Here is a 10,846-nt window from a genome sequence, read left to right on the forward strand (position 1 = left end):
GCGCCCCGCGCCCCCCGCCCGCCGCGCCCGAGGCTCCGGGCCGCAGCTGCTCGGCGTCCGACTCGCCGCGGCCCTGCGCCTCCGCCCGCCCGGCCGCGCCCCCGGGGCCATGGTCGCGGGGCCCTGCGCGGGGGCGGCCCCCAGCGCGGCGCTTCATGGAGCGGCCCCGGCCCGGCCGCCGGGGGCAGCGCGATCCCGCGGGGCCCTGTGAGCCCCCAGCGCCACGGCACCATGGTACGCAGGGCCCTGCCTGTCCCCCCGCTTATCCGCCCACCTGCCAGCTCTGCCTTCCCGAACGCACGGCCCGCGGGCTCGCGTGAAGGGCTGGAGCGATCTTGCCCCTCCCCCGGTCTTCCCGACCCCATCTGCCGGGTCCCCGCGGGCCGGAATGCAGCGCTACGGCGCCGCTCTTGGCGGGGAGGGGGTTAAATTCCTGGGGTGGGGGCACCGGCGGGAGAGGCAGAGGTCTTGCTAGGCACGGGCGGAGGGGGCGCTTCCCTGCGCCCGGGACGGCGCCGCCCTCCGGCTGGGTGATGGGGGGAAGGGGACTCGGATTCCCGCCCGGGCCCTGGGCCACGTGGGCGCTGGAGCCGCCCAGCCTGGGGATTGAGGGTGGCTCGGGCCAAGGGCTGGGGGTGCCCCTAGCTGCGGTCCAAACTCCTGTGTGACCTTGGGCCAGTCCCCCGCCCTCTCTGGTCTGCTTGCCAGGGGAGGAGGAGAGGCAAGGGCAAAGAAGACTGGCAGAGTCACCCCACATCCAAAAGCAGGATCCTAGAGGTCACCAGCTTGTGCCCCCTTGCTCAGCCTGGGCTCACCCACTGCTGCCCAGGGATGAAAGGGTGGACACCAGCTTAGGGGGGCACAGATGGATGCCCCAGGTGTCATTCCGGGGCCTTCCTGGAAGTGAGGCCAGTACCCCTCAGGTGTAGCTCTGCAGCTTCAGCAGGTGTCTTCTGACTTGGGAAGGGCTTGAGGGCATGAGATCCCCTGGCCCCAGGGTGCCTGACCACTCTCCTGGTCCTGCATCTTTGCCAGGAGAGTGGCCTGGGCTGGGGCTGGGGTGTGTGGCTGCATCTGGCACAGCCAGATGGGGAGGGGCATCCCCAGCTTCAGAGTACTGGCACATCTGGCTGGGGAGGCCAGCACAGCTGGTGGGCACTGCAGAGGAGGGGCCATACAGGGAGCAGCTGTGCCCTGCTGAGGGCTGCCACTCAGGGATTCCGGCAGCATCTCTGTGCCCAGGATGTGACTATCGTGACCGGGCGGGACAGCCTTAGGATGGAGTCACTGCCCTCCTCTCCCTCCTGAGGCCAGAGGGCTGGGGTGCACAGAAGGGTGTTTCATAATGGCCCAACAGAAGGAATGGAGCCTCCTGATCTGAAATGGGCTACCCCTAAATGGCCTGGCTGCTTTCCCTGGAGGCCCTAAGGAGACCCTGTCCCTGCCTAAGTGGTTCCCTGACCCTTCACTGACGTGTGGGGGCAGTGGCTCTGGGGAAGAGGTGGCAGGTGGAGGGTTGAGTGGAGTTTGGGAAAGTACCACTGGTCCCTGGCTGGGAGATACCTCCTCCTGCTTAGCCAGTCATCTGACCACAGGAAACAGTGCCCCGTCCAGCAAGGCAGACATGGCTTGGCCAAGCTGGGAGGCCAGGGCTCTGGACTGTGGACCCTGCCATTCTGAGCCTTGGTTTCCCCATCTGTGCAGTAGAGGTGGATCCCAGAAGATGAATCAGAATGAGTCAGAGGAGGGAGATGGGAGGGGCTTGGTGCCACGTCCCAGTTAGATTGGCCAGGCCTGGACAGGCCAGCAGGTCTAGGACAAAGGGGGGGCCGATGGTGGCTTCTTGGCTGGAGGAAAGGGTATGGTGGGAGAACTCAAGGAAGATGGTGTCCATGGCTTGGGGCCTGGCCAAACTAGGATCTGAGAGAGCGCAGCGTGGGTGCTGCCCTGGACTGTGGCTGCAGGGGGCAGGGTCCAGGGTTTGGCTAGAAGCAGGTGGCCCTTGCAAGCTTGTTAAGTTTCATCCCGAGGCTGTACTCATTCAGGTGACTGTGGAGTTGGGCTGGACATCACCATGCCTGCCCAGTCTGGGCCCACCCGCTGCTGCCCCAGACAAGGAAGGATGGCAGGAGGCAGGGTCCATCTCGGGTCCTCTAAGGAGGTGCTGGTTTTGTGGCTTTGGGGCAAAGTACCTCAAATGAGGGAGGCTCTGCCCAGCTGGGAAGGCCTGAGGCCAGTCAGAACCTAGAACCTGTGGGGTTGGTCTGTCCAGCAGGGAGTCAGCAGATACTAATGGAACATCTGCTGTGCACTGGAACTGGGCAGGCTGTCCGTCTGCACCCCCATCTTCTGGGGAGACAGTCTGCTAGTGTCGGGGCCACAGATGGTGGGTTGGCCCCTATTCAGGACAATTCATATGTTCTGGATATGGCTCCTGTGCCTCAGAGTCTGACCTATCAGACCTTGAGGGCCTCCCCAGGGCTCGCCACGTGGGTGGCCTCCAAGGTAGGGCCATCCTGGAGCCTCTGGGCCTGGGCTATCCCTGACTGGGTGAAAGCAGGGAGCTGCTGGGCCGTGGGCAAAGGGGCGTAGCAGAGCAATGAGTGAGCTCTGGAGCTCTCCAGCCTCCTTGGGAGGGCTGCAGGACCAGGGTGAGGGAGAGAAACGTCACAAAGTCTCCTCTTCTGCAGCCCTTGGGCCTGGGCCCACTACTGACGAGGGAAGGGGCCCTCGGTGCTGCCTGGTGGTCAGCAGAGGCCGGGCAGTGAGTGAGCAAGCTCGCCGGACTCCTGTTCTTGAGGTGCTTGGGTTGGGCCAGCTTTTCTCCCCATGTGTCAGTAGTTGAGGCGGAATCCACAAGGCTCAGGAAATGCTGAAGGGGTGGGTTGGAGGAAGAGGAAGGGCACAGTGAGCAGGAGCCTTCTAGGTTTGCCTGGGACTCTCCTGGTTCTAGCACTCAAAGTCCTGCCTCCCAGGACACCCCATCTGCCCTGCAAACCTGAATGGGTGTCACCAAAGTCACCTTTCCTCCTGTTCCCTTCCTATCCGACTCTTCCCATTCACAGAGGAAGAGCCCCCCAGGCCCAGGAAAGTTCCTGGCTGGCCCAGGAGCTCATCTTCAGCCTGGGGGGTCTGAGTTCTGCAGGCAGCTGGCCCAGGCTGGCACCAGCCCTCCACCTCCTTGCTCAGCTTGGACTCCTTCCTCGCAGGGTGGAGCCAGGAGATGGGCTGCCTCCCTCCCTGATAGCGGGCGCGGCTGTGGGTGGGCAGGGGCCGCTGCCCTTGACCTCTGCCATGCCTCTGCCTCCGCAGTTGCTGGTTGAGAAGACGACCGACTCACCAGCGGTGGAGTTCTCGCTGGTGGAGGACGTGGCGCTGCACTTCGCCTGCTTGATGGGCCGTCTGAACGAGCAGCGGCTCTTCCAGCCTGACCTCTGTGACGTGGACCTGGTGCTGGTGCCCCAGCGCAGCGTCTTCCCGGCGCACAAGGGCGTGCTGGCCGCCTACAGCCAGTTCTTCCACTCGCTCTTCACCCAGAACAAGCAGCTGCAGCGCGTGGAGCTGTCCCTGGAGGCGCTGGCGCCGGGCGGCCTGCAGCAGATCCTCAACTTCATCTACACGTCCAAGCTGCTGGTCAACGCCGCCAACGTCCACGAGGTGCTCAGTGCCGCCTCCTTGCTGCAGATGGCCGACATTGCCGCGTCCTGCCAGGAGCTGCTGGACGCCCGCTCCCTCGGACCCCCGGGCCAAGGCACCGTGGCTCTCGCCCAGCCGACGGCCAGCTGCACCCCGGCTACGCCACCCTACTACTGTGACATCAAGCAGGAGGCTGACACCCCAGGCCTGCCCAAGATCTATGCCCGTGAGGGCCCCGACCCGTACTCCGTGCGTGTGGAGGACGGGGCTGGGACCGCTGCTGGCACAGTACCGGCCACCATTGGGCCAGCCCAGCCTTTTTTCAAGGAGGAAAAAGAGGGAGGTACTGAAGAGGCCAGAGGGGCCCCGGCCAGCCTCTGCAAGCTGGAGGGTGGCGAGGAGCTGGAGGAGGAGCTCGGGGGCCCTGGCAGCTACAGTCGCCAGGAGCAGTCCCAGATCATCGTGGAGGTGAACCTTAACAACCAGACGCTGCACGTGTCCACAGGGCCAGAGGGGAAACCGGGCACTGGGGCAAACCCGGCCACCATGGTGCTGGGCCGGGAGGACGGGCTGCAGAGACACTCGGAGGAGGAGGAGGAGGCGGATGAGGAGGAGGCGGATGAGGAGGAAGAGGAGGGTGGTGGCAGTGGAGGGGGAGAGGAGGAGGAAGAGGAGGAGGAGGAGGAGGGTGGCAGCCAGGGAGAGGAGGAGGACGAGGAGGAAGAGGCGCACAGCGAGCCAGAGGAAGAAGAGGAGGAAGAGGAAGGGCACAGTGAACAGGATCCAGAGAGCTCAGAGGAGGAGGAGGAAGACGAGGAGGAGGAAGGAGAGGCCGAAGGTGGGCAGGGGCCAGTGGGGACTGGGGGGCGCCAGGGCAGCCGAGCAGACCCCCCTGCCCACAGTCGAATGGCCACGAGGTCCCGGGAGAATGCCCGGCGCCGGGGTGCCGCTGAGCCTGAGGAGGCTGGGCGGCGGGGTGGGAAGCGGCCGAAGCCCACTGGAGTGGCCCCTGCACCCGCCCGTGGGTCACCAGCCACCGACGGGCTGGGGGCCAAGGTGAAGCTGGAGGAGAAGCAGCACCACCCGTGCCAGAAGTGCCCACGGGTCTTCAACAACCGCTGGTACCTGGAGAAACACATGAACGTCACCCACAGCCGCATGCAGATCTGCGACCAGTGTGGCAAGCGCTTCCTGCTGGAGAGCGAGCTGCTGCTGCACCGGCAGACGGACTGTGAGCGCAACATCCAGGTGGGCCTCAGGGCGGGCTCCCACACCCCACCTTGCTGGCGGCACTGCCCAGGTGGTCTGCGGAGACCAGCCCAGGAAGGAAGGCAGGGCCCAGGTTCTCAGGGATAGCACTGGGAGTTTTCTGGGAGAGGTGGGTAGAGCTGGGCTCTAACATGGAGAGGACAGGCATAGACAGTACCCTTGGCCAGAGGAGCAAAGGTGAATGTGGACATGGGAGGATGTGAGCAGAGAACTGAGCACATGAGGCCATGGGACAGCCAAGTCTGAGGAGCATCAAGTCAGTGTTTTAATAAATCCTGAGGGCTGCAGAAAGGCCATCCGGGCCGTTTTGTATGGTTTCACAGGTTGTGCACTGCACACAAGTACACATGAAAGAAGGAGTGGTTTGTCCAGTAGAGCACTGTACAGATCAGGGGACAGACCAGCCAGGGATAACACCTGTACTCAGCTCCTCGGCTGAGGAAAAAGGGATTGATAAGAAGTTTGGGAAGAGCAAGGCCTGCTGGGGCCAAGCTGGAGAGCTGGGCTGGTTGCCAGGTCTTGTCCAGTATGAGTCTGTGCCAGTCTAATTCCTCAGGGTGGGTGTGGCACAGGGACAGCCCAGTTCCCCCCACGTGGCTTTTACCTTTTCTGGCGCAGAAGGGGGAGAGGAAGCAGTAGGTACTAATTGTCTGTGCTAATTGCTAATTGCAGTGCCCCGAGGAGACAGCACTGTTTGGGAGTTATGCTGGGACCTGGCCCTACTCCTATGCACCTGTTCCTACTTGCCTACCCCCGGGCTGCCCTTTGGCTCTACCTGCCACACACCTGAGCCCCCTCCCCACCTGGGGATCCTGACAGCCAGCATCCTGGCCTAGCCATGAGTGCTCTGGGTGCTTTGCAGGGATGGGTAGGGCAGGGTCCAGTGGAACGGCCCCTCTGTGGCCTGGTAGGACTTGGCGCCTCTGCCTCCGACAGGCCTCCCTGGCTGGCCCCCTAAGGACCCATCCCCTGGTGGATGGACCTCCATGGTGTCAGAGCCAGGTCCCAGCCAGGGCCAGCAGTGATCATGCCTCAGCTCTGTCGGGACGCATCCTGAGGGGCTTCCCCATGAGCTGTGGAGCTGCCCACCTCAGGCAGCCCTTCAGCCAGTGGGGTCTCGCCTCTGCAGAGAAGCTCTGTCCCCTGAGCACAGAGGGGTTCCTACTGGAAGAGGTGACTGAGGGAAGGAGGAGGGCCCGTGGGACCCTGGGGGTGTGAGCCGGCAGGTGGCAGGGGGTCGCCTCCCAGTTCTGGTGGGCTGCAGGCCAGAGAGGGACATCTTGTCTACCACCATAGGGTCCTGATAGGGACCCAGGGCCTAAAGTCCTCTCACCCTGCAGTGTGTGACGTGTGGCAAAGCTTTCAAAAAGCTCTGGTCCCTTCACGAGCACAACAAGATCGTGCATGGCTACGCGGAGAAGAAGTTCTCCTGTGAGATCTGTGAGAAGAAGTTCTACACCATGGCCCACGTGCGCAAGCACATGGTGGGTAAGTCCAGGCTGGTGAGGTGCAGGCTGTGGAGAGAGGAGGCTCAGCTACTAGGTGTGCTGGGCAGGACTTTCCATCCAGGTGGATGGGAGGACTCCAATTGGAGGATAATGTGAAGGGGTAAGGAGGTCCTTCTCAGCAGGAAGCTTGGGAGGCTGCTGTGACCTAGACAGGCTCTGGAGCCAGGGGTTTTATGTACAGTTGGCCAGGTTGCTTATTGCACAAGGATGGTTGGATAAAATGGCAGGTGAAAACTGGAATCCAGCTGGCATGCTGCTAACCAGGCTGTGTGTCCTGGCAGGGGGTTATGTCCACCCAAGGAAGGGAACACCTTTTTCTAAATTATACAAAGTGCCACATGATCGGGCACAGGTCCTCTCTCGGTTTCACAGCAGCTGTGCCTCTGATTTTTTTTCTCAACTTCTGGCCCTCACAGGGCTTCAGTCTTCTCTGAATGCAACCTCCCCCCAGGGCTCACACCTGGACACAGTAAGGAGGCTCCTTGGGTGTCTGTTGGCCACCCCATTGCCTTGGGAAAGGCTGCCCACTCCCTCTAGGTGGGCCTGGCTGGGTGCCTAGTGACCATATGGCCCTCCCTGCCTTGACCAGTCTGGGCCCAGGGTTTGAGGAAGGGTGGTCAAGGTGGAGCGCAGGTCTGTGGCCAGGCCCTGCTTCATTTCTCCACTGGAGAGTCCTGGGGGCCTTCCATTGTGAACTAAGGGAGGTACCCCTCACCCCCAGGGTCTAGGCCAGGAGCATGCTGGGTAACCCCGAGGCTTAGTGAGCTCTGAGCTCAGAGGGTGGGAATGGAGGCTCTTCTCTATCACCAGTTGCCTCCTCCCAGATCGTGTTGAAGGGTGTTTTGGACCTCATCCATCCACAGGTTTGGTGGGTTACTATTGAGGTCCAGAGGCGGGGGCCTTGATGCATGCCATCTCTGGTAAAGCCTGCGGTCCTTGGAGCTCAGTGCCACTGTCAGTCCCCAGGAATGGGTGGTGGTGCGGGATGCCCCAGGAAGTGGGGTGTGGCCCAATGTGGGGGTGCTCAGGCAGGCCCCTGAGATGTGACGGCCACGGTGCCCACCTCCAGCCCACACCAAGGACATGCCCTTCACCTGTGAGACCTGTGGGAAGTCCTTCAAGCGCAGCATGTCCCTCAAGGTGCACTCCCTGCAGCACTCGGGGGAGAAGCCCTTCAGATGTGAGGTGAGCACATGTCTCCTGCCTGTCCTGCCCAGGAACCATCCAGGAGGGTGGGGATCCCAGCAGCTTAATACCAGAGGTGTTTGTGGGGGGGACAGGAAATGGAATGCAGGAACCAGAGATGCCCCCCCACCCCTCTGATGGCAGGGCCCCTCCCCTGCTCCACCCACACCTTGCCTTTTCCCCACCCCGGCCCCGCCCACATTGGGGGTTGGAAGTCTGTGGGCTTGGAGGATAGGTGGGCAGGAGAGGTGGAGAAAGGAGCCTCCCTGCTGGGAGGACAGATGGAGATGCAGAGCTGCAGGTGGGATGAGGGGCTTTGGGCTTTAAGCTCAGGTCTTTATGGCTGGGCCCTCTGCTGTTTCTGACCCCCGATCTCAGCCCGACTCCTGCATGCCCTTGGCCTCCCCTAGTACTGCCTCAGCGCCTCACCTCCTTGCCCAGGAGCCCCTGCCCCATGTCTATCTTTGGCCCTGGGGCCAGGGGTAGCTGGTCCCTCCCTGAAGGCTGCTCTTCTCTGTCCCGGGCCTCACCCACCCCTACCCTCAGAACTGCAATGAGCGCTTCCAGTACAAATACCAGCTGCGGTCACACATGAGCATCCACATCGGCCACAAGCAGTTCATGTGCCAGTGGTGTGGCAAGGACTTCAACATGAAGCAGTACTTTGATGAGCACATGAAGACCCACACAGGTGAGGCCGCCCCCAGGGGTGGGCTGGACCTGCCCCCTTCTGGAGATGCCTGAGATGGCCTTGGCCGGGCTCCTCTCAACTCTGGGTCTCAGTTTCCCATTCTGTATAAGGCTCAGCAGGGCATCCTTCCTTCTGCCCAGGCTTGGCACAAAAATGATCCTAGGTGGGGAGGACCCGAGAGTGCTGAGGTTGTCCCCCCGGGGTTCGATGGGGCAGAGAAGCTGGCCCAGGCTTGGGCATGGCGACCACCCCCCCACCCCCGTGACACCGTGCTGCCCACCCCAACCCCAGGGGAGAAACCTTACATCTGCGAGATCTGCGGCAAGAGCTTCACCAGCCGGCCCAACATGAAGCGGCACCGGCGCACGCACACGGGCGAGAAGCCGTACCCGTGCGACGTCTGCGGCCAGCGTTTCCGCTTCTCCAACATGCTCAAGGCGCACAAGGAGAAGTGCTTCCGTGTCAGCCACCCGCTGGCCACCGACGGCGCCCCGGCCCCCGGCCTGCCCACTGCCCCGCCCGCGCACACGCTGGCCCTGCTCCCGGGGCCACCGCACCTGCCACCTCCGCCACCACTCTTCCCCACCACGGCCCACGGCGGCGGCAGGGTGGACGCCAACAACTGACCCAGCGCTCCTGCGGGACCTGGAGCCCAGGGCTGCTCCAGGAGGGTCCCCGCTGCCCTCCCCTCCTTCCTGGGGCCGCTGCCCCGGAGGCCCTGACCCCGAGGGGCGCGCAGGCTGGCAGCCCCCCAGAGCTGGTGGAGGACACCTCACTCCGAAGTGCCCCCCTTTCTGCAACTTTTTGAAGCCTTTACTTTTTTTTTTTTTTTTCTTTTTTGAAAGTGAAGGATAAAAGATAGTTTGCAGCACCCCCTCCAGGTGAGGGGGGTGCTGGAGGCAGCAGGTACAGTGGGAGGGAGGGGCCTGAGCATGAGCCGCAGGTATGGCTGGTCATGGCTCTGAGTCCTGTGCCAGGCTGGGCCTAGGTTAGCCTCAGTAATTCATCCTCACCTCCTCTGGGTCCCTAACTTGCCCCATCATCTTGGAGGCTTTGGGGAGAAGTTGGAGTATCAACTCCCCTTGGAGAAGTTGTGCACCCAATCTGAGGGATGTGGACATAGAGGCAGGGCCTTGAGATTGGACATCTGTGGGCATGTGGGGTGGGAAGTAGCCAGGTGCAGACCCAGTTCTATTCCCTGTGTAGTACGCCAGGTGGGGGCTGGCCCCCAAGGATTTGCTTTTCTCAATTATACCCTTGCTATCAGGCACAGAGATCCCCAACCTGCACCACACTGCACCCGGGGCCCCAAATCTGGGAGGTGTCCCAGAGTTGCTGGACCTCAGTTGCTGTGGGCCAGGCCCTGGGTAGGCAGACAGGCTGACTTTCTGCAGTCAAGAAGTCCCTGCAAATGGGTGAGACCCCAGGGGCAGGGCCCCAGGAGGCTTAGGCAAACATTTTAGGGTTCCAAGGTGCTATCAGTGGGGAGGGGAGAGGGCTGCTGTTCATAGAGCACCCCTGTCCTTTCCCAGCTACCCTGGCTATATTGCCTACACCAGGAGACGTGCACATATGTCTGAGTCTGTCAGCTCCCCAAAGGCTAGCTCCAGGCCTCATTCCCTCCCAAGGCCTAGCCACGACCTGCCCAGCTGGCTCCTTGCCCCTCCAGGGTCTCTGCACTGATGGGTGGGCACCCACAGACCTGCCTTTGAGAGGAGCCTGCATGTTCAGGCCCTGGGGGAGCCCAGCCTGTGCCCAATGCTTGCCCCAGGAGGCAGGCACTACTAATAGGATACCTTTTTTGTTGTCATTTAACGTCTTTATTCCTACCTTTGAAAGTGGGAGGAAGGTTCCATAAGCTACATGTTTCCTAGTTAAGCTCTTTCCTATTGTGTTTCTTAGATTTTTGTCTGTTATACTCTTTGCACCTTACACCCCCAATTCTCCCCCCACACCACCCACCACCTTCCCAGTATGGCTGGAGTGGGAAGAGGCCTGGGCCCAAGAGACTGGTAGAGGAACTGAACCCCTCTGACCTTCTTGGAGGCCCATGGCGCGGGGGGGCAGAGGGCTGGGGACATTTTAATCATCAATAAACGAAGCACTTTATTCTGTACAGATGTGGGCAGGCCCCAGGTGCCCGAATGATTTGAGGATCTATAGTCCAAGCCACACCACACTGGTTATTTTGGGCTTGGAGGGGCAATTCCTGCAGTTTCCTGGTACTTGGGCCCTTCCCTGGCCTGGTTGAGTCTGAGACTGCTGTTGGAGCAATACCAACCAGAGTCTATAGATGGACCCTCAGGCACCCCTGTGTGTCCTCTGGGAGAGAAGCCCCTTCCCGGGGATGAGATTCCAGCAACTTGCAGAGTCAGGGCTGAGCCTTGCAGCCGCCTGCTTTACATAGCTTTTTTTCCTCCCCCATCCCCCTTGATCTCTGGGCTTCCGTGATGTCCTCAGGGTCCCCTTCCCTCCCACTTGTTATTTCTAACCTCTGGCCCCAGTGCCTGGCAGCTCTTTAGAGCTGGCTCACGTTTCCCCCCAAAAGTGGATCTCC

At 61.8% G+C, this 10,846-nt stretch overlaps 1 protein-coding gene across 3 annotated transcripts; it reads left to right on the top strand.

The window, feature by feature from the left end:
- Positions 1-133: 133 nt before the first annotated feature.
- Zbtb47 (zinc finger and BTB domain containing 47) lies at positions 134-10,405 on the top strand. 3 transcript variants are annotated; one of them, XM_077796285.1, is made up of 7 exons: positions 134-306; positions 839-849; positions 3,313-4,884; positions 6,246-6,393; positions 7,483-7,598; positions 8,145-8,289; positions 8,581-10,405. In XM_077796285.1, exons 1-7 carry the CDS (start codon positions 156-158, stop codon positions 8,913-8,915), a joined length of 2,478 nt encoding a protein of 825 aa, XP_077652411.1. In that variant the 5' UTR covers positions 134-155; the 3' UTR covers positions 8,916-10,405. The 3 variants fall into 3 exon arrangements, with proteins under 3 accessions (XP_077652411.1, XP_026263864.1, XP_077652410.1); XM_026408079.2 differs by lacking the exon at positions 839-849 and having other exon boundaries at positions 151-234; XM_077796284.1 differs by lacking the exons at positions 134-306; positions 839-849 and adding an exon at positions 2,782-2,800.
- The last annotated feature ends 441 nt before the right edge of the window (positions 10,406-10,846 follow it).

Source organism: Urocitellus parryii, chromosome 3 (genome assembly GCF_045843805.1).
Source record: "Urocitellus parryii isolate mUroPar1 chromosome 3, mUroPar1.hap1, whole genome shotgun sequence".
Taxonomy (NCBI): domain Eukaryota; kingdom Metazoa; phylum Chordata; class Mammalia; order Rodentia; family Sciuridae; genus Urocitellus; species Urocitellus parryii.

What these genes read in the sequence shown, in the direction of transcription:
- Zbtb47 (XM_077796285.1), top strand. Translation starts at nt 156, where the DNA reads ATGGAGCGGCCCCGGCCCGGCCGCCGGGGGCAGCGCGATCCCGCGGGG. An exon ending in AGAAGCCCTTCAGATGTGAG is followed by an intron (nt 7,599 to 8,144) that starts GTGAGCACATGT and finishes CCCTACCCTCAG; the next exon opens with AACTGCAATGAGCGCTTCCA. An exon ending in GCACATGAAGACCCACACAG is followed by an intron (nt 8,290 to 8,580) that starts GTGAGGCCGCCC and finishes CCCCAACCCCAG; the next exon opens with GGGAGAAACCTTACATCTGC.